General features: G+C 38.1%; 1 protein-coding gene across 4 annotated transcripts in view; it reads right to left on the bottom strand.

Moving 5' to 3' along the window:
* Nucleotides 1-24,073, bottom strand: part of LOC113182740 (SMG6 nonsense mediated mRNA decay factor) — a 232,851-nt gene that overhangs the window by 174,892 nt on the left and 33,886 nt on the right. For all 4 annotated transcript variants that reach the window (XM_026388766.2, XM_026388765.2, XM_026388764.2 and 1 more), the window contains one exon: nt 489-550. In XM_026388766.2, coding sequence (XP_026244551.2) covers nt 489-550 — 62 coding nt within the window. The remainder of the gene's footprint in view (nt 1-488; nt 551-24,073) is intronic.

Below are 24,073 nucleotides of genomic sequence, written 5' to 3'. Positions count from 1 at the left end.
AGATCATCAATATGGTACAGGAAATGTAGCACAGAAGGAAGGGGTGTGGGTCAGAAGGACATGGAGGAATAAAATGTTCCTACTATCTTTGAAGGAAAATTAGTGGAGAGTTTTTTCCCAAGAAGGACCCCTGGCAGTTACACCCATGGATGAAGAAGCATGACTGCCTCAAGGAGCTCACTAGAGACTGAGCCAGAAGGCAGTGGAAAGAGAACCCTAGTAGGACTAGAAAGGGGGCTGGGAAAAAAAAAACTGTCCTTAAAAGAGGAGTTTGGTAAAGGTACAGAAAGAAGAGATGGAAAGACGGAGAGTAATATTTCCTAAACTTCATGAGCACAGCAGGAGAGAATGAAGGCAAGAGAAGGTGGAGGCCTCTAAGAATTCACACCCTGTGCCCTCAGTTACAAACACAGTCTAGTTGCTAACAATATTAAATTCCAAAATGACTTGTAATGTAGGAAAATAAAATAAACATCCTGCACACTTACCCAATCCGGGTAAACAGCTTCCCATGGGCATGGAGAAAACTGAGGATGAACCTTTTGTTCAGCTGCATGGGAAAAAAGAGAGAGGAGAAAACAATTAAACTTTTCCCAGTTTCCTGTTACTGAACAGAGTCCCCAGTGACACAATAACCTGGCCAGGGCCTAAGGGGTGGGCACTGGGGATGGGAACCAAAAGGACATGCCCAAACTCTCACACAGACCCAGGGCACATGCCCAACAGCTGTCGCTCAGCTGCGCCAAGACAAAAGTAGACTCAGTAAGCGGATAGCACCCTCTGCTGGCAGTGGTACCTGTGTGCAGGGAATGAAGCAATGAATAAACGAAGATGCCTGGAACGCTCTTGGATCCAGAAGCCATTCTGGCTTCCTTAAGGATGAACATGAGACTGAGAGGAATAGATTTTGTTCTGGATTATTCTGGAGAAAGCCCTGATCTTATCTATGAGATATTTTTCTACCTATCCAGGAAAGCAGAACTTGTCTTTGATAACCAAGGATAATCATCAAATTGTACATCAACAGCTTTCAAAACTGAAATTTAAGTTCTAGGGTCTAGAGCTGAAAATCCAAGTGTCTACAGAGGCCAGGAATAAAGTAGGCTGATAGGAAAGTAGTGACCTGGGGCTATTATTCTCCAGTTCTAGCTGGAAACAGGAATCTGTTTTTATATAAAATCCTCTGGCATTTATGTATATATGTATGTATATATGTACATATATTACATTCCAGAGAATGAATCCAGGGGCACTTAATCACTGAGTCAAATCCCCAGTACCCCCCTCTTTTTATTTTGAGACACAGTCTTGCTAAGCTACTTAGGGCCTTACTAAGTAGCCAAGGATGGCTTTGAACTTGAGATCCTCCTGCCTCAACCTCCCGAACTGCTGGAGGCAACATGTGTCACCACGCACCCAGCTAAAATCCTCTGGCTTTTAAATATTGGCTACTGCTAGGCATGGCAGTGCATACCTGTATTTCCAGCTACTTTGGAGGCCAAGGCAGGAGGATACCAAGTTCAAAGCCAGCCTCAGCAACTTAGACTCTATCTTAAAATAAAATAAGGGCTGAGGATCTAGCTCAGTGATAAAGTGCCCCTGGGTCTAATTCCCAGTACAGCACTAATAAATAAATATTGGCTACTAGGAAAAAAAAAAGTTAAACATTAAGCAAGTCAAAAACAATTTGCCAGCCACATGTGGCCCATGAGCCTTTATATCTTGTTCAAGGTTCTAGAAAAATCTGTTTCTAAAGCCAACAGTTCCATCTGGGCAAAACAAAGAAAAGGGTGAAATTTTCAGTTCAACTCTAGATATGACCTAAAGACCCAATCTCACTATCACCTTCCCTGGTCTCATAGAAGCAATATGCTTAAGATCTTTCAATCAGACAAGAAGGTTTAGAATCTTGATCACAAGAGGGTAATTTTAATAGGGTAAGAAATAATCCCGTAGCCCTGAATCATCTGCGCCAAAGGAAAAACACTTCTAGTTTATTCCTTCTTTCAGATGGAAGGTTGGTGTAGGGAAAGGGGTAAATTCTCACTTTACCAATGACTTCAGGGTTGGGGACATAACTCAGTGATACAGCACTTGCCTAGCACGCGCAAGGTCCCAAGTTCAATCCCCACTATTGTGAAAAGAGAAAATAACTCAGCATACAAACTTCAGTCTCTATCTTTGCCTTAAGTGAATTATATTAATTGGCTATTCTAGATCGAACATTGACTTATGTAGTTAGAAAGCTCAGGTCACTTTTTCGAAGATAACTGTCCTTATAGCAAGTGAGTGAGAGCCAGGGACACTGCTTCCTTTAACAGAAGGGAAAGGTAAGGAACAGCTACAGAGCAAGCCTGACCTTCTATAAACAAATAAAGCAAGAGGTCAAATGTGAACAACTAGAGAAATCTGAGAGAAGAATATGTGAGAGTTCTTTGTATTATATTATTCTTACAACTTTTCTGTAGGGTTGAAATTATTTCAAATAAAAAGATAAAAAATAGGGGCTGGGGCTGCATTGAGGCATTGGGTTCAATCCTTAGCACCATATAAAAATAAATAAATAAAGATTTTTTAAAAAGATAGAAATATATCTTCTCTATTTAAACTTCCCACAGCTGTCCATCAAATACTGGTTAACTAATTCATAACCAGAAAGAATCCTTTAAAAATTCATGATATTCACATGTAAAAGGTAATTTGGCAGAATCAAAATGACGCTAATCCTCCTTATCCAAGCATAACACCAAGACCAAAGGCCCCAAGAGGTTTTGAGAACATCATGGGTCTATCTACACTTCCCAAAGATCCTTCGCTTAGGGCAGTAGATGAAGCCCACCAAATAACCTGAATTCATATTTGCCAATATCATATTTTAACTGTATACAGTAAAAAGGGGTTTTCTTTTTTTCTGATACTAGGGACTGAATCCAGGGGCACTTTACCCCGAGCAACATTCCCAGCCCCCCATTTTTTTTAATATTTATTTTTTAGTTGTAGGTGGACACAATATCTTTATTTCATTTTTATGTGGTGTTGAGGTTCAAACCCAGTACCTCACGTGTGCTAGGCGAGCACTCTAACACTAGCCACAACCCCAGTCCCGCCAGCCCTTTTAGTTTTTTATTTTGAGACAGGGTCTTGCTAAATTGTTGAGGCTGGCCTCAAATTCATGATCCTCCTGCTTCAGCCTCCAGAGTTACTGGGATTACAGGCCTAAAAAGTAGTTTTCAACGCATCATTTTTCAACTAGTGGGAGTGAAGGGAACTACAGGGAATTTTTAATAAGCACACACACATTTTTCTCCTGACCTTGTTAAAAAGAACTACTTTAGTCTGAAAGTATCTACCACCCTAAACATAGTTCCTCTCTGTTGTCATCCTAACACTCGAATTACAAGGAAACTAAAGACAAAGATGCCTCCTAGAGGGAAGGCATATTATACAGAGGGAGATTCATTTGATACACATTGATCAAAATGGGCCCTAAACAATATTCATACCTTGACACCATGAAGTCAGCACTGACACAGAACCTTTGGAGTACTCTAAAATGATACCAAGTCCAGTCAGCAAAGCCTTAGTCTAAATTTTCTCCCTCTTTAACACATCACACAGATACTTCGATTTCTGAAACTTTTTAAATTTTTAACATACACCTATGTTATGTTAAAACATAAGATGGTCTCATTCAGATGGAGAAAGAAATGTGAGACTATCTGTCTCCAAGTCTCCCTTACACATTTAAATACTGTTCACTACAAAGGCTTCTTGGGTATATCCCTATAAGTGTGCTGGAATCATTTAAGGGCTCCAGGCTCCTTAGCTCAAGTACAAAACCAGTTCACTGCAGACTCCAGAGTTTAACCAGAGAGATATTAATGGCAGTTTGTGGATGGGTAGGTCTCTGGAATAAAGTCCATCCTGTCACTCACTGTTGGGCTATGAATAAAACATTTTGGACTGCTCCTCAACTGTAAAATGGAATTTTTACCACGGACACTACCTAACTCAGACTGAAAGGATAAACAAAATAATACAAATTGCAGCATTTTGAGGAGTAAATGCTTTATAGAAGCCCTGGAAATAATTCCCCCAAAATTACATCTAAGTATTTTGTGAACCTTAGAGCAAGGAAGGAGAAAAAAAGCTGCTCAGCAGCATCAATACAACACAACAGAAGGGGATTCTGAAATATGCCCAATTTCAACCTCTAAATAGTTGTTCCTGCTTCTACAAAGTTGTGTAGAAAATAAAATTTCTGAAAAATGAATCATTTTAAGGACCATATGAGTGCTCAGTATTAAAATGAATTCCAAAGGTTCATTTTTTAAATGTTTTAGAGTGCTCACTTCAGCAGCACATACTAAAACTGGAATGATCAGCCTCTGCTCAAGAATGACATGCAAATTTGTGAAGTGTTCCATATTCTCACTGGTTTCAAAGCACAGAGAGGCGGCCTTTCTTTTTGAATATATATATATATTTTTTTAGCTGTTGATAGAGCTTTATTTTTTTAAATTTACTTATATGTGGTGCTGAGAATTGAACCCAGTGCCTCACACATACCAGGCAAGTGCGCTACTACTGAACAAGAGCCCCAGCCCTTTAAAAAAAAAAAAACAACAAAAAAAAAAACACAGGCTGGTGATGTAGCTCAGTGATTAAGTTCAAGCCCTGGTAGCTTAAAAAAAAAAAAAAAAAAGAGGAATCTATATGATCCATACATACCAAATATTTTTTTAAAATAATCCAATTTTGTTGTGGGTTGTTTTGTTGTTGTTGTTGTTGTTGTTGTTTGGTGCTGGGGATTGAACCCAGGGGAACTCAACCACTGAGCCACATCCCCGGCCCATTTTGGATTTTATTTAGAGACAGGATCTCACTGAGTTGCTTAGGACCTTGACAAGTTGTTGAGCTAGCTTTGAACTTGCAATCCTCCTGCCTCAACCTCCCAAATTGCTGGGATTATAGGTATGTACTGTGTTTTAAAAAGCATAAGAATATGTCCTTTTAGATTTGTTACAACATAGGTGGAGACCACATTTCAGAAGTATCTGTTAGTAAAATGTCAAAGATTTTCACAATAGTCAATCAAAGCCCATTCATCAGCCTTTCTAAAGCCTGAGATCATAGGATGGTACAGGATGTGAGTATACTGGCTATCTACTTGCAACCCTCATCCCTGTGGCCCCTAGTCTAACAAGACAGGGTCACTCATGCCAAAAAGTCTATAGTTCAAGAAGATAAATAACATACCGACTTGCCAGCTCCCATTTATGTTCCAAACCTAGGACAAGGCCTACCAACTATGAAGATGTTAGGAGGTACTTCCTTGCTATCACTATTCTTTAGACAGGAAATATCTCTGGGTGAGAAGAGAAGTGAGGAAATGATAAAGTGAGGAAGGGGCTGCTGGCACAGAAAATATAGAGGTTTATCAGTGACATAATAATCATTTAATAGCAATTAAAGTTATTCATAAATATTCTTCTTTCTAGGATACAGATAAGAAAAAAAGTACAGTCATGCCAAGTAGCCTGACTCAAATGCCTGGTAAGATGACAGAATAAATCAAAATCAATCCTCCCATCCTTTACTTAGACCAAAGAGCTACACCAAGGCTAAGGTAGAACATCCTTTACTTAGACCAAGGAGCCACACCAAGGCTAAGGATGATGATTACTCTTCACCTTTACTTTCTTCACCCCTGAATTGTTCTGAGCAGAAAGACAGATAGCTCAATTAATTATAATTAAGCACAAGTTCCATACAGAGATGCCCCACTTAGATTGCTGGATCTGAGCCATGTGAATTTAAGTGAAAAATGTACCTTTTAAAACAATCTCTTGCTGGGTGTGGTGGTGCACGCTTGTAATCCCAGTAGCTGGGGAGAGTGAGGCAGGAGGATCGCAAGTTCAAAGCCAGCCTCAGCAACTGAGCAAGGCACTAAGCAACTAAGGGAAATCTTGTCTCTAAATAAAACGGCTGGGGATGTGGCTCAGTGGGTAAGTGTCTCTGGGTTCAATCCCTGGTATCAAAAAATAAATAATAATAATAAAAAATAGAACAATCTAACTAATTCACCCCCTTGAAAAAATGGCTCTCAACCTTACATTGCAGTTTAGTACTACTATTCCAACATAGTCTAATATTAAAAAAATAAAAAAAAAAAAGCACACCGGGAGCGGTGGTGTATACCTATAATCCCAGCAGCTGGTGGGGCAGAGGCAGGAGGATAGAGAGTTCAAAGCCAGCCTCAGCAAAAAAAAAAAAAAAAAAGCCAGGCAGGCTACTAAGCAACTCAGTGAGATCCTGTCTCTAAATAAAATACAAAATAGGGCTGGAGATGTGGCTCAGTAGTTGAGTGCCCCTGAGTTCAAGCCCTGGTACCCCAAAAAATGAAAAAAAATCACTGGGGTTTTAGCTCAACGGTACAGCGCTCACCTAACTTGTGCAAGGCACTGGGTTTGATCCTCAGCACCATATAAAAGTAAATAAATAAAATAAAGGTATTGTGTCCAACTACAACTGAAAAAAATTCTTTTTAAGAATCACCTGGGGGCTGGGGATGTGGCTCAAGTGGTAGCGCGCTCGCCTGGCATGCGTGCGGCCCGGGTTCGATCCTCAGCACCACATACAAAGATGTTGTGTCCGCCGAAAACTAAAAAATAAATATTAAAAAATTCTCTCTCTCTCTCTCTTTAAAAAAAAAAAAAAAAAAAGAATTACTTGGCTATTACTTCATTATCTCTCCTAGTTAGAGAAGGGAAACTGGGCTAAATGTCAGATCAGTAGTCAGTTTCAGAAAACCCAGCCAGTATGCACAGGAACAGTTGAGATTAGAGTACCTGGCTAGATATCACTAGAGAAATCTGAACCAGGTATAAAGGAGTTATGAATATGTGATTGATCTGTATTTACTGCTCATATGTTATTGGGAATGAAAACAGAACAAAAGAGTATGAACAAAAACCACTGATCCTAACGTTGAAGACCCAGACTCAAATTGTGGTTATGTTATTTATTTGCTAGGTAACTGTCTACAAATCACATCAACTTTCTAACATGTTTCTTCAACTATAAAATGAATAGGCTGAGTAAGATCAGCAGGAGTGATTCCCTCAATTTCTATGTATCACCTGAGCAACTTGAAAATAAATAAATAAATAAAGTCAGGCACAGTGGCACTTCTGTAATTCCAGCAGCACAGGAAACTAAAGTAGGATGATCATAATTTCAAAGCCAGCCTCAGTAACTTAGCAAGACCCTAAGAAACTTAGCAAGATCCTGTCTCAAAATAAAAAATAAAAAGGGCTGAGGATGAGGCTCAGTGGTTAAATGCCCCTGGTATGGAAGGAAAGAAAGAAGGGAGGGAAGGAGGAAAAGAAAGAAAGAAAATACACGTTGTTTATGACTACTTTCTCCCTACAAAGGCAGTGTTGAATAGCTGCAGCAGAGGGTATATGGCCCACAAAACCCAAAAAATTTACTAAATTTACTATCTGGCCCTTGACAGAAGAGTCTGTTGATATCTGGGCTAGAATATCTAAAATACTGGTGTCTCAAAATTTTTTCCTACCTCTACAACACTTGAGGGCTACCACACACATGTATTGGAAATAGCAATGATTCTTAGGGGTTAAGAGGTAAAGAGGGGTAGTAATGATGAGTTGAGTGTGGTTTTAAATAACTCCAACCCCCAGGATATTGTGATACCACCCACCTCTCACCACCTCAGGAGAACCTCAAATTTACAGTATTCCTTCCAATGCTAAAAACCCACAAATGTATGATTCTAACTAAATACAACTCTTCTTGCCAGCTTTTGTGAAAGCATTATCGTACTCTACGACAGCACAAATGACACCAAATGACTGCTGCTCTCAAATCTTTTGAACTCAAATACTCTAAAGGCTACAGACAACTATAAATGGGGCTCTCTGGATACCTACCTTAGAAGCCACTAGAGGTTTAGGTGACAGTGGAAAAGAAACACACCCAAGCCCAACAAAGATTTCACTTAGGCCAGAGGCCTCCTGGACACTTCCTAAAACATCCCTAATCAGGGAAAGTGGCAGATTAAAATTTATGAGTCTCTGTACTGTGGTATGACAATCTGCAGCAACCAGTTCAAAAGTGCCACCAGTTTAGCATCTAAACTTATGCAGAAAAAGAGAAAGTTCAACCAAAGGGCAACACTGTTGCTCTGACTGGCTTACTTTCTGAATGACTCTTCTTTCTGATTCATCTTTCTCAGCCCCTGGGAACTCTCATGCCCATCCACCCAAATAGTAGGGGAGCTGGGACACCCTGTGTCTGCACTGAACAAAGAGAAGAGAAAATGGCTGAATCTCCTGCTTTGTGATCAGGTGAGCAAACAGAAAATGGTTCTCCAAGAGTACATACATAAACTTAAGCCCTATAAATGTCAATTAAATCAAACTGGCTGATGAAAATTAAGGAATTAATCAGCTGCTTTTGAAGTGGGTAAGGAGTCATGCTTTGATGTATCATAAGCAAAGGAAACAGTATGTGTGATGGTTCCAAGAGCAATGTACTGTAGACTGGCATTGCTAGATTATTGCTTTGGCAGGAGGGAGACTGAACTGTTAGTTAGGGCCAAGCTGTAGAAGTCCTTGTTAAAAAGAGACTGGTCTTTTTAAAGTTATTGAAGAGTCTTGAACAGGTAAGTGGCATAAGCAAAACTTCATTTTTTGGAAAGTAGGGGACTGAACCTAGAGGTACTTTACCATTGAGCAAATTCCTGGCTCTTATTTATTTATTCATTTATTTTAAGACAGGGTCTCACTAAGTTGCTTAGGGCCTACTTAAGTTGCTGAGATTAGCCTTCAACTTGCAATTCTCCTGCCTCAGCCTCCCAAGTTGCTGGCACTACAGGTATATGCCACTGTATCCATCACAAAGCTCAATTTTTTAAAAACATTTATTCTTTAGTTATAGGTGGACACATTACCTTTATTTAAGTTTTATGTGGTGCTGAAGATCAAATCCTCACGCATGCTAGGCGAGCACTTTTCCTCTGAGCCACAACCCCAGCCCCACAAAGCTCAATTTTTAAAGGTTATTCTGGTAACTGAAAAAAATTTAGGGTTGTTTTTTGATGCTGGGTGCTAGAAGCCAGGGGACCAGGTAAGAGGCTGTTATTGTAGTCACCCGATGGCAATGGAATCAGAGAAGAGAAGAAAGTCGGATGAAAAAGATGATCATTGTACATTCAATCAAGATCTCTATCCCTGGTCTGGGGTTGTGGCTCAGTGGTAGAGCACTTCCCTAGCACGCGTGAGGCACTGAGTCCGATCTTCAGCACTACGTAAAAATAAGTAAAATAAAGGTATTAAAAAAAAATCCCTATCCCTACATTCCAGTGATTCTAGTTCCAAGTAATCACCAGCAGTAGTCCAAAACCATGTAGGAGTCTTTCAAAAAAGACTCACACTAAATGAAATACTGACTTCAATTTTAGAGATAATTTAGAAATTCTTATTTCCTTTCAATAATATTTTTAAAATAGCCTTCTATGGTATTGTTACCACACACTTAATAAGTGACTGCTGAAAAACTTACTAAAATATAGATCTAACAGTGATGAAATAGTTTACCCACATAATATTACACAAAAGAAAGAAAAATTGTGTGATGAAACAGGTTGCCCACATATTACACACACACACACACCAAAAAAAGAAAGAAAAATCACAAAAATTCACAGGGAAAAATTATTTATGTCGCAGGGAAACTGCACACTCACCACTATCTATGAGAATTTCTTTAAATCCATCTCTTTTTGGAGGATAATTTGACAAAACCTAGCAAAGGTATTCAAAGGGAAAGAGTCCCATCAGAATTTAAGGATTCTGATCCTGAATAGTAACAGTTCTCTATCTGCCCAAGTGACTGGGGAAGAAAAGACAATACTAACATCAGGATAAAAGTCAAAGTCCTGACAAGTTCTATGTAAAAGGTCTATGTAATCTTACTCTACTGTTGCTTCCTGCCATTCTTTGAATGAGTACACTCCCACCTTGGGGCCTCTGAATTTACCCTCTGGCCCAAGGGTTCTTTTTTTTTTTTTTTTAAGTTTTTTCTTTTTTTTTTAGTTGTTGATGAACCTTTATTTTATTTTATTTATTTATTTATGTGCAGTGCTGAGAATCAAACCCAGGACCTCACATGTGCTAAGCAAGTGCTCTACCATTGAGCCCCAGTCCAATGGTTCTTCTTTGTATGTGTGTGTGTGTGTGTGTGTGTGTGTGTGTGTGTGGATGTGGGTGTGGTGCTGGGGATTGGGGATTGAATCCAGGGCCTTGTGCATTTGAGGCAAGCACTCTTAACAACTGAGCTATATCCCCAGCCCACTATTTTACTTATTTATATGAGGTACTGAGAATCGAACTCAGGGCCTCACACATGCTAGGCAAGCACCCTCCCACTGAGTTAAAACTCAGTTAAAATGAACAATTCATTTCTATCTCCCAGGACAGAAGAGTTATCAGTAGATGATACGGGAATGAATGGAGAGGTGGATGCGTGAGATTTCATTCCAAAGATAAGAGTATTCATATAATTTCTGGCTTGCCATATATCAGGAACAAAAGAGACACTCTAAAGCTAAAACAGGGTCCAGTCTATGGAAGCAAAGGACTGGAAGAATCTACCTATCCGGAGCTCTACTATTCTGCCTAGCTACATAAACCACACCGAAGGCAATGTGTCCTGACATCTGATTTTAACTACTGGATAGCACTTCTTAGAAACTTAGGGACAGCAACTTACCTAAGAACAGGATGAATTTATAGAGCTGGTTCTGTACTTTAGAAGTTAACAGCACCTCATGCTACTCTTCTATGTACAGGGCAATACTCTAGGCACTTTATGTTTAATAACTTATTTAACCTTACCACCACCCTATGAGATAAGTACTACTATTATTTCCATATTATAGATGAGAAAAAGAACACAGAGGTTAGGTGACTGCCCAAGTTCAACCCAGGCTCCAGTGTCTGAGATCTTTTTAAAATCTCCCACAGAAACAAGACAGACAGCAGGGATGTTTTATACAAAGACCAAAGCTAAAGAAATCTCAAACACAAACCCATCAATGGTTCCACATATCATTCACTGAGATTACCAAGCCAAACCAACTGAGAAGTTTTGCAGATTAGGGGAAGTAGATAGATATTTCTAGTCCAAATAATATCATGTACACCAGTGGAAGCACTTAACTGTACCCTCAGATAATGCCAGCAAGAAAAAATATAAGTGATTAAAAGCCTATTTTCCACAGCAATAAAATAAGAGCAACAATAAAATGAATAAAAGCACTGACATTTTCCTGGATAAATCCAAAATCTGCCTGATTAATGAGTTTTCAAGAGTCTAAGAATATGTGTATTTACACACTATCATCAGGGAATTTTACACAGCTCAGAAAAAATATCTGAAAATGCAACCTCTGCCCACTCACCTACCACAATACAGGAAAACCCCTGAATCTCTCAGGAAAGGGAGGAACAAGAACCAATCTACAAATCCAAAGGAGAATGAAGCTTCAATTTAAGGCACATGTAGCCACAAAAAACTATTTCACAACTACTCTGCTATGGGCACCAAAAATCAAATAACCAGCATACAAGGAGCTCTGGCAACCTTAAGCAAGCTTCAGATTTAAGCAAGGCACCAAATAAGGGAAGGATTCTGGCGCATCAACTCCTAGGAAAAGTGTTTCAAGTTAAAAATGGCTATTCAGGTTTGGATGTGAACTTCTGTATCTGCTCTTTATCAACAGAGGCAACTCTACCTCACTGGCAGCTAACAGGACAAAGAAAAGAAAACCATTAGAATAAAAATGGATTATTCAAGGACAACATGGCCTGGTACACCCTGGCATCTGCCTTGACACCAAAGACAAGGCTATAAACATAGCAATGCAGAACTTCTGGAATTCCACATTTAACCAGAAGCAAGCGTGTCCAGGAGCAGGCAGGCCATGATGTCACTCCCCCCCCACCCAACAGACAGACGGTTTAAGGCCAAAAACCACAGCACTATTGGTGTGAGACTCAGTTTCACTGTGACTAGAGTCAAGGCCTGCTTCCAGCCAGTTTTTTGGTTAGTCTATTTCTTATCATCCAAAACACATAGCAAATACCTTTGAATCTTTTACCTTTGATCCAATCCATTATCTTCCAAGTTCTCCCTTCATTTTCTTTATCCTCTCTCAACATTGAAACTCGATCTTAACAGGTATAACAGGAAGCAAGGAAACTGTGAGCACTAACTTCTTGCTAATTTATTTATAATGTTCTATTCCTATCACTTTTACTATTAACTACTGGAAAATTTGAGTTTAGAGTTAAAAGAGAAGAATGAAAGTAGTATAAGTAAAAAACAAGAAGTAAACTCAGTTTATAACAATTTGCCAAACTGCGTCACCTTGATATGAGTGCTCTTCTCTACATATATTATACTATAATTTAAAAATTACTACAGCCTTTTCTGCTATTCCACAAAAATACCAAAAAAAAAAAAAACCAAATACCTTTATTCTAATGGCCAATATCCTTTGTTCTAACCCCTACAAATATTCTAACTCTAAAGTGGCATAAAAAAAGATGACTGTGCTAAGTCTGTGGCTCCACTTAGGTAAAGAAAGCCACACTGGCACTAAATAACGAATACCAAATCTATTCTCATTTTACAGAGAAAAGAGATAAAGAAATTTATTCATGGAAAAAACAAGAAATTTAGGTATGCAACAAAAGGTCTGGCTCCTACTCTGCAAGAGACAGCCTCTCAGGATTATCAAGGACATCTATTAATGCCTTATTCATCTTTGTTGTTGTTGCTGTTGTTGTTTTAGGTACCAGGGATTGAATCCTGGGCCTTGTACATACTAGGCAAATACTCTGCCACTGAGCTACATCCCCCGTTCCTTATTCAGTCTGACATATGTCACTTGTAAGTATTTTAAAAGTCATACTGTTGTACAGATCTGTGCAGAAGTCTAAAGGAAAACCTGCCAAAGAAATTCCTCAAAGAGAATGTCAACTGCCTCAACATAGTTTGCTTTACAATTTAGGACCTAGCATCTCTGAGATTTGTGACAAGTCTGCTCAAAATTTCATAAGATAGTACAAGATGTTAACATCTTTACTAAGAAAGAAACATTCCAGAAAAATGCAAATTCATCAAGGGTTTTTATCCCAATGCCTCTTTCTCTTGTGCTTCAGTAGTTGCAGCCCTACTGTGAGTGTAAAGGGCAAGAATAGGACTTATTGCCAATGGTTACAATACAAAGCATAACTTACTTATTCCTAAGCCAAGCTAGGTTTGGCACAGAAAGCTTTCCAGAATGATGGAAGGCATGACTTTAGGGTGAGTCAACCTTAGCTAATGCATAAAATAAAGCAGAAAAGAACTATTTGAAGGACTCACTTCTAAGCTTGGGTGAATCAAAAGCCCAAATCAATCTACTCTGTGACAAATCCTCAGTTTCAAATGACTGATTAGACAGCACCAATGTGAATGTCTGTAGCATGATCCAAGATAGTCTAATGATAGACTCTTGGCTAGGAATCTCAGAAGTAACCATTCCTTGCAGTTTCTAACCACATCATGTTTTTATCTACGTTGTTTCTTACTGTTCATGTCTACCTAAAGAATTTCTTCCACCCTTCAAAATCAAGGCTTTCCATGTCCACCCTTGTGTTTCTCAGTTAATCTTTTTCTCCTCTGTACTACACCTCTATAACAGTGTACATATTTACATTACCATACCTGTAATACTTTAATATAAGCAAGTATTTATCCATCCATTTTGTTACTACACCACACCTCTGAGGGATGGACCAACATCATTTACCTTGCAGTGCCTAGAATAACAACACATAAAGGTACTCACTAAATATTTAATGGAATAATCTGAATGGGGGCAGGGAAAAAATGATAATTTCAGGGACTAATAGCTAATCTGAGAAGAGCTTTTACAAATGAGTAAGCAAGTGAAAAGAGGAAAATGTCCATATTAAACTCTAAAGCCAAGTTATTTAAGATAACATACAAAGGTATGTACTGTACCACAAGAGAAAACATTAAAAACAAGAAAAGAGCTGGGTGTGGTGGTATATAATTCTAATCCCAGCCTCAGAAGGCTAAGGCAGGAGGATTGCAAATTCAAGGCCAGCCTCAGCAACTTGAGACCCTGCCCCAAAATAAAAATAAAACTGGGCTGTGGATAATCCTCAGTGGTACAGCACTAGCATACACAAGGCCCTGGATTTAATCAGCCGTACTAGGAGAAAATAAAAGAACAAGAAAGATGAAAAGAAAAAGATAAAAGAAGTCACTGGCAGTAAAGTCAAGACATAAAACGCATGCCAGTAAATTCTTTACACTTATTAGAGGAAGTTACCAATCTGGCTATAATCTCCAGAATAATTAAAATAAAGAGAGAATTATTCTAAATAACAAATTCATAAATGTGCATGAAAGAAAATACAAAAAACCCATACAACTATTTCTAATACTGAAAGCAGAAATTTCTCCCAGGGGATTCCACAAAGATGACACCATGTGGCAGAAACAGCAACAATTATCTAGGTCTCCTTAATATAATTTTCCTTAATATAAGCTGATTGTACACAAATGTACAAATCAGTAAAAGTAATACTACGGGTTACCAACATGTTACTTAGTCACATAGCTCTCTGATGGCTCTAAGCACAAAAGACATGGAAAAAACAGTGTGGAAGAGATATTATTTAATGATTCCAATAATAGATGCTCAACAAATTTCTGCATCAGTGAATGGAAGACAACTCAAAAAGTCACTGAAGCTCTTACAAATGAAAGTGTGGTTAATACAATTTATAGGGACTCCAGCATCAAAAAGAGAGATTATAGAAAATATTTTTAATTTTTTCTGGTTTACAGTCTATATACTAAGTCTTAGGAGAATAAAACTAAGCAGTAACTTCAATACTAAGTATTTATAAGTAAAGTAAAAGATTTAAAAAAAAAAAAACTCAGAGCATCCCCTTTGAGCCAAAAAACCTGTCTGCAGACCAGAGTAACACCATAAGCCAAGAAAATAACTATTTCATATTCTCTATCTTAGTCCAAACACATCACATTTGAGATGGTGAAAAAAGGGCAGAAAGATGAAATTCTGAACTTTAAGAGCAGAAAGGGATTACAGAATGACAGAACTAAGAATATATCTCCCCAAGAAACAAAAACCAATACAGGAAATCAGTGAGAAAGGCAACACAGGGAAAACAAAAAAGTTGGTGCAGTCTCTTATCCCACACAACAGGCAATATGTTACTAAATAAAGTGAGTGGCTCCCAGAGTAACACACCTCACTACTCTATTCCTTCCTATCGCAGCTGCAGACTGAACAGGTCCAACGTACAGGATTCATTCTTATTTGGAAGGCTCTTCACAGAGAGGAGCTAGATCCTAAGGGATGATTTATAGAAAACCCTTACATACATTCCAGTTGGCTGGAACTCAGCAGCTGATTGCTCTCTTGTCTAAGTTGGTAAGGAGCCAAAGGAGGACTTTTCTCAGTCCTCTCTCTCAGGCTGGAAAATTCTCTAACACCAGAGTTCTGGCTTAAGTCTGGATATCAGGTTATTCATGAGATGCCAAAACTACATCTTTACATTGGCTTTGAGTATGTCTCTCAAGTACATCATACAGATTCCCACAGACCTCAAAATCATCTGGACATTAAGGCCAAAGAGACACAGAGACAAACGTAGTTTTGAAAATTCAGCAACATCAAAACAAACTTTAATAAATAATAAACCAATGTCAACAATTTTTAAAATGGTGAAACAGGCAACACACTCAATAAATGGTTTCCTTAAAACATTTTTATTGTACCCTACCAAATACTCTTCCTATTCTCTTGCAATACTGCTGATTTACGCCATGAAAACCTAACCCAAGTCTGTTCTCCTATGAAATAAGTAGTTTGACAAGGTATTCTTGATATCAAGCTTTTAAATCAGTTGTTCTCAATCAGAATAGTGCCTCTCCTCTCAGGGAGTGTTTGGAAATGTGTGTGGGCCTTACTGGCATCTAGTGGGCGGGGCCAGGAATGCTAAACATCCTGCAATAGCTAGTCTGCAAAATGAACTGTCAGCCCAAAAAGTCCCTAACACCCTCATTAGCAATTACCTTCCTAAAGGAAGAACCTCAGCATTTACCCCTCTCAGCTTCTAAAGGAGTGATGGGCAAAATTTTTTTGCCAAAGTTCAGAGAGTAAATAGTTTAAGTTTCATGGGGTTTCTGCCACAATTCCTTATGTCTTAAAACAACGCCTTATATAAGAATGTAAAAACTATTCTTAGTTCATAGGCCAGTGGTAGCATTTTGCCCACCTCTGTTCTAGAGCATTACCTGATTCAATACATACTATTTATATCAATTTAAAAATGCTGAATTCAGCCAGGCACAGGCACAATGGTGTGCACACTGTAGTATCATCTACTCAGGAGGCTGAGGCAGGAGGATTGCTTGAGGCCAAGAGTTTGAAACCAGCCTGGGCAACAGGCTGTCTCAAAAGGCTGTCTTTGCAAGACCCTGTCTCAAAATAAATAAATAAATAAAAATGCTGATTAAAACAAAATGTGATGGAAAGTGTTATAAATAACTCCAATGATATATATGTTACATTTTTTTTGTAGTTGTAGATAAGCAGACTGCCTTTGTTTTGTTTATTTTTATGTGGTGCTAAGGATCAAATCCAGTGCCTCAAATGTGCTAGGCAAGTGCTCTGCCACTGAGCTGGAGCCCTAGTCCCCTATTAGAGGTTATAATTTTAAAGAATGAAATAAGACCTTTAGAACTTAGCCTTAAGACCTAAGAATTGAGATGATGTGAGTTTAACTTCTAATCAATCTCTGATCACCCTCCTCCTTCTCTCTCTATTCCTCTGCATCTCAACTGCTTCATGTTTTCTTCTTCTGAATGTTCATTTTGAACACATTACTGGAAAAAGCGCTCACAATGCCTTCCTCTCCTCTATTCAAAATATATTAATTTCTATTTGCCAAGCATGCCACTAAAAAAGTCTCTTTATAATTAATGCTGTTAACATTTTCTAAAATATCTCAACCAAACCAAAGTCTGGAAATTCTGACTGGTATCTGGGTCCTGACTTTCCGGATGGTAACTAAAGTTCACATGGGGTGGAAAGTGGCCTGTGGGTAACACAGAATACACACACGCACGCGAACAGGATATGTTGGTAATCTGGCTTCCTGAGACCTGGTGAGTTGTGAGAGTTCTCATCAACACCTCTGGGGAAGATGAAAAAGCTTAAATTGGGAAATGATGGATTTTAAGAAAGTGTCCATTCTTAGAATTAGATTTCTGGCTAACATGCAATGAAAAGGTATAATTTTTTTGTCCTCCACATTTTAATTATTTAAAAATATAACATAAACACAAAAAATAAACAGAGCAGCTGAGAAGGCCTCTTCACAGTGTGGAAGCTGGTGTTTGCAGCATGGCTTATGTCACGTCTCAAGCCCAAAAAGAAAAAGAGTGTGGTTTTAGTGTTTAACCAGCCTTGACTGCACCCTGGCACTCTGTTTCTTCCCCTAGAGAACTTTGCTCTGTTAAAGAAACCAACCTCACATCTTGAAGAAACAGACAGGATAAAAATAAAGCCCTTAAGTGGTTTGGTGACCGAGGTCATATGGGGTGTTAAGGGTCTGTAGGTAGGACCAGTGTGCTTTGAGAAACTTCCACTCACTGCCAACCACAAAGAGAAAAAAGACTTCAGCCCTAAGGTCTAGTAGTGGTCCAGGCAAGGAGCCCCAGTCCTTGACTGTTAAGATTGCTCCTCGCAGCATATTTCATATTATCATTATCAGGTCCTGGTTCTGACTTTTGATAGTAATCTCACCAACCTATTGCTTATGGCCTAGAAAAAAAGAGAGTCAATCTGGAGTTGCCTCTTGTAGAAAGAAGCTCTTTGAACCTCTGTCATCACATTGCCAAATCTCAGTTCACAGAAACATTCTTTCACAGAGCTTCTAGAGTGAAAGGTTTGTACTACAAATTACTTTATAAAAGTAAAGAACTAAGAAATGAGCTACACATGGTGGCACACACCTATCCCAGCAACTAAGGAGGCTGAGGCAGGAAAATTACAAGTTCAAGGCCAGCTTCAGCAACTTAGAAAGATCCTGTCTCAAAATAAAAAAATTAAAAAGGACTGAGGATGTATCTCAGTGGTAAAGCATCCCTGGGTTCAATCTCTAGTACCAATTAATTAAAGAAGGTCAACTCACAACAGTAGCAAAAAACCACATGATGTCCATCTTAGATAAGAAATCCCTGTATCCTTGGGGCTAGGGTTGTGGCTCAGAGGAAAAGCGCTCGCCTAGCATGTGTGAGGCACTGAGTTCAATCCCCAGCACCATACGAAAATTAAATAAAGGTATTGTGTCCACCTACATCTAAAAGAATAAATATTTTAAAAAAATAAGAAAGAAAGAAAAGAAATCCCTGTATCCATGAGGAAAAAAAAAAAAAAAGTTGACTTTCTCTGCCAGGTTAATATAATTATGGGGCAATGAAACAATCGGATTATCACAGATAAAACATTTACCTACTAACACAGATTCCACACCTCTCTCGTTTTAGATTAAATTAATGTTTATGTTAGCCAGAGAAAAATCAGGCCAAAAGCTTTTCCTAAGCTTCATAATGGTATTGGCTCTGAAAATACAAACTTAAAAGTCTTATGATATATGGCACTATGTAAAAACGTGGAAGTGTAACCAATGTGATTCTGCAATCTGTATACGGGGTAAAAATGGGAGTTCATAACCCACTTGAATCAAATGTATGAAATATGATATGTCAAGAGCTTTGTAATGTTTTGAACAACCAATTAAAAAAAAAGTCTTATGATAACAAGCTGAAGAACAAATTCACTATAGTACAAGCAAGGCACATCATCTTGCCAAAGGCAGCTGAAATTCTTTTTTTTCATTAGTCATTTTTTTTTCATTTTTTTTTATTAGTTACACATGATGGTACAATGATCTTGACATATACATTTGAATCAAATAGGGTATAATTTCTCATTTTTCTGATTGTACAGGTTGCAGAATTACATTGATCATACAGTCACATATATACTTACAGCAATAATATTCTAAATCTCCTATGGGACGTATGACTACACTGGGGGAGGGTGGAGACATTAAATGTGTAACATTCACACATAGCCCCTTTCTTCAGCACTATAGTGGAGGTGGCAGCAGTAGCTCAGTTGTACAAACTATGCAAAGAGCACTGAAAAGCAAAACAAATGATGGGTCTGAAGGAAATGCTACCTGAATAACACGTTGTTCTTATTTTTCTATAAAGCCCCATACTACAACAAAACAAAATAGCAAAGCTCTCAAGCAAAAGTAAGAGCATATGAGACTCTGTGCTATAGGCTACCTGACCTGGGTTTTCCACAGTGAAGGTATGCTCCTTTGCTAACAAAATTTTACTTTGCTGAACTATTTTTATTTTTTAGTTGTGGATGGACACAATATCTCTATTTTACTTATTTATTTTTATGTGTTGCTGAGGTTGGAACCTAGTGCCTCACGCATGCTAGGCAAGCAGTCTATCACTGAGCCATAACTGCAGCCCCATTTTGCTGACCTATTGATTAAATGCCAGAAGAATACACTCATATACTATGCAACCCTTTGTAGCCACATACTCAATATCAGAAAGAAAACTATCACTTGCCCCCCAAAAAAGTGGGCGGGGGGGGACAACTATCATTCCCAACTTATAATCAAGCCTCTGAGAAAACACAAGAGATTCAGGCAAGGGCAGCTTGCAAATTTTCAGACAGAAACTATGATTCCCACTATGATTCCCAAACCTCAGGAAACATCATCTTACAAATGAGTAAACTGAAATTCAGTCAGGTTAAGGAACATGCCCAAAGTCTTAAAGCTAATATCTGATAAAATGAGGACTTAAACACAAGGTTCTCCAAAGCCCAAAGTGCTACTACTCTGCCCCTGACTTATACGATACTGGATAAAATTACAAAATTAATGAAAGCTACCAAACTGCTGGCCTCTACAAAGAAATAATGGACTTGAAGGCAATCACTCATAGAAGGGTCTCTGAAGTCCAACAGTAATACAAAAACAAGCAAAGGTAAATAACAGTGTATATGATAGGCCACAAATAATGTGAGAAAAAGAAAATTATCACATATATAACCACAAAATATATTACCCATTTAAAAATATTTCTTTACTTAAAATATTTTAAAAGAGGTTGAGCCAGATGAGGTGGCACACGCTAGTATGCCAACAACATGGAAGACAAAGGCAGAAGGATTACAAGTTTGAGGCCAGCCTCAGCAACATGGTAAGACCTTGTCTCCAAATAAAATAATTCAGAGTTGGGCTTGTAGTTCAGTGGTAAAGTACCTTTGGGCTCAAACCCCCATTAGTGCAAAGATAATAATAATAATAATAATTAGAAGTTGAGGCAGCTGCGGGTATACAGCTCAGATCTTTAGCATGCTCAAGGCCCTGGATTCAATTCCCAGTGCCAAAAAAATTGAGAGAGAGAGAGAGAGAGAGAGAGAGAGAGAGAGAGAGAGAGAGAGAGAATGAATGAGAATAACTCATAAAAGATATCTAAAGAGATTTCTTTGAATCTCCATTCCTACCAATCTAGAAACCAACTCCAATATTACAATCTGAACTTTTCCACTTAAAACCCAGCTTTCCAAAAAAGTCATAAACTGTCTAGGCCCAGGTGGCCTCAAATTAATCCACCACTGCCCAATTTACCATTAGTTCAAAATATTTCCTCATGAAATGGACCCTTAAGATTCAATTTCAGGATAATATTCAGTCTATTAAATGTTTAACCTTTTTTGAGTTTGCTCTTCATTAATCTTCTGGTGTCATTCTAATTGTGCTACTTTGATAAGACAGGAAAATAAAGACAACCATGCTGACCTAAGAAATTAGAATACCATTTTTTCAATAACATTCTGGAATAATAATTAGGCATAGATTATTCCCTTCTGGCTTCCCAGGTTAATAGGGATTAGATATTTCCAATAGAAATGTTGTACTCTATATAAATATGCAGGAAGAACATACACTAACAAATTAATAGTGATTCTCACTAAGTGGTAAAAAGGTACTGTTTATCTGCACTTTCAAATTTTTTACAAGATTCATGTGGTGTTGGCTTTGTAAATTTTTAATTTGGAAAAACAAAACTTTTAAATCCAAGCTATTGGCAATTTCCTCCAACAACCAAGGCACAGAGACACTAGCATGTTGGAGTTCAGAATGCCTAAAGCCTTATTTAAGACGTGCCCTTAAACTTTTTGAATCAGCAAACTATGGGGCAAAAACTTCAGACAACCTCCAACCCACCAACTTTAATGGAATAGTGCTACTTTCATTAATTACAATGCAGACATGACAAACACAAAATTCAAAAAACAAATTATTATTTCCACAATCCAGAAGTATATTACAGAAGACATGTATCATAGTACCCATCAAGAACATGGCCCCAGGATCAGGTCTGCAGTTCAGTGGGAGAGTGCTTGCCTAGCACTATGAGGCACCAAATTTGATCCTTAGTGCTGCATAAAAATAAACAAATAAAATAAAGGCATGCTACAACTATAAAAAATAATAAAATTTTAAAAAAGAATACAGCCCTGTAGAAGGCTCACTTACTCTTCACCACTCCAATGTTCTCAAATTATCCCTCAACTCACCACAGAATTAAGTGCCCTGCAAATCCTCTGCTATTTCACACCTCTGTCTTTGCTCATGGAATACACTCTTCCCATTCTGACTGGTTCATTTCTCCAAGAAGTCTTCTAACTTCACTTTCCTTTCCCCCTTCCCCAACCCATGTCTCTGCTAGGTCTGAAACAAGGGACCTTCTCTGTATTTGACAAGCCTCTGTGAAGACACTCACTGTATTACATTTCAGCTTCATTATTTATGGATTTATACCTGTGAATTCAGTGAACTCACTAAAACTTTCTTGTAATTCCCAAAATCAATACGGGGCTTTTGTGTCATTCTTTGAATCACCTAACACACATCCCTAGCTGAAGTCAAACAAGGCAACTCTTTGCCTTCATGTTTCTGGTCACACTTTAAACAAATGTCCTTTTTGTGATCTACATAGGGTCACATTTTTCATATTCCTGTGCTTTTCGTTGATGTTTACAAATAGCCGCTAAGCTTAATGCTTCTGAAGTGTTGTCTAATGTTCCTTAGTGCAAGAAGGCTGTGATGCACTTTATAGAAAAAATATGTATTGGATAAACTTTGTTCAGGTATGAGTGATAGGGCTGTTAGCGAAGAATGCAATGTTAATTAATTGATAATATATATTAAATAAGGTGTGTTTAAGCAGAAAAACATGTAAAACAAAGTTATATGTTTATCAGTTGACTAAATATGTTGTTACCAGAGCATGAAGGAATCTAATTCTGCATCTTCCTTATGAACAAGTTCCAATATTCACTAATATAGTGTGTTTGTGGCAACTTATAGAACATAACTATCAAAACCAACAAGAATCAACTGGATACACAACATTGCTTATGTATCTATTTCTTCCACTAGAGCAGAAGTTGACAAACTAGGCCCCACAGGCCAAATCCAACCCATCACCTATATTTGCAAATAAAGTTTTACTGGAATACAACCATGATCATTCATTTATACATTGTGTATGGATGCATTAGCACCACAACAGTATAGTTGCAACAAAGACCATATGGCCTTCAAAGCCTATAATATTTACTATCTGATGTTTCATGGAAAAAGTATGCTAGCCCAAGTAGTAGACACCAAGCAATCTGAGAAAATAACAATAACAATGTTGTGTTTATTTTTACAATTCTCACACAAAGCTGGCACAACTGGCTAGGTAAACTAAACTTTGATTTGGATCAACACTGGACCCTCCTACTTCCAAAAATTCAGGGGCAACTCATTAAATTCTCCAGACTTGTATAAGTCTTAAAAACAGACATTATTTAAAGAAATAAAATAAATAATGGTATGCAACAGAGGATGACCAAAAAGAGCACAACTTAGGCGAACAAGGTGAAGTAAAATATAGGAGATTCAAATAAGGCCAAATAATAGGTATATTAAGGCATGGTCCAGGCTGAACCCCAAAATATATTCAGAGAGGCTAAAGACAAGGAAAGTTTGACAAGCACTTAGCCAAATTCAAGGACACATTTCTTATCTAAAGACTTACTTTCTACATGTAGCACCAAGTATATTGTTGTTAATAATGAGTTGGGAAAATGCTGGAAATGGTAAACTAAATCATTCTAGAACAAAACAATTCACTGAAGTTTCAAAGACAAACACCCATCAAAATCTCTCATTCTCAGATGCTCCATTCTTCCCCAGCAGACAGACTTGTATTATGATCTATTCAAGATGCTGATAATGGAGCAATCGGATCTAAAAGATTCTTAGTGGTCCCATCAGAGACCTTTACTTTGTGAAAATGATTTATATTTAATTGATTTATATTTTATAATTTAATATCTTTATTTATCTCAATGACTGTCAACAATAACCCATTTGCCATGCAGTACCCTTTGGTTTCATTTTCAAAAGGAGATAAAAAAGAATAGGAGGAACACCCACCAAATATTGCCTAGAACCCTGGCAACATGGCAGGCAACACCAACTTTGAGTGGACTACCTTGCAGGGGAAAGAGTTTAAAATGTGAACTGCAATAAGATGCCACTTGTAGTTGAGGTTGGCAGTCCGTCCCCAGGCTGGATATTCAACCCAAACCACATCTCAAGGCTAAAAACCAACAACCCACAAGCTAACCTCCTACAACCATTCAGAGAGAGAGAGAGAGAGAGAGAGAGAGATAGAGAGAGAGAGAGAGAGAGAGAGAGAGAGAGAGAGAGACAGAGAGAGAGAGAGAGACAGAGAAAGAAAGAGAGAGATCCAAGCTCATGCTTGGCAAAGGACA

This window comes from Urocitellus parryii, unplaced genomic scaffold (genome assembly GCF_045843805.1).
Source record: "Urocitellus parryii isolate mUroPar1 unplaced genomic scaffold, mUroPar1.hap1 Scaffold_248, whole genome shotgun sequence".
Taxonomy (NCBI): domain Eukaryota; kingdom Metazoa; phylum Chordata; class Mammalia; order Rodentia; family Sciuridae; genus Urocitellus; species Urocitellus parryii.
This window is presented reverse-complemented; position numbering and strand designations above follow the sequence as displayed.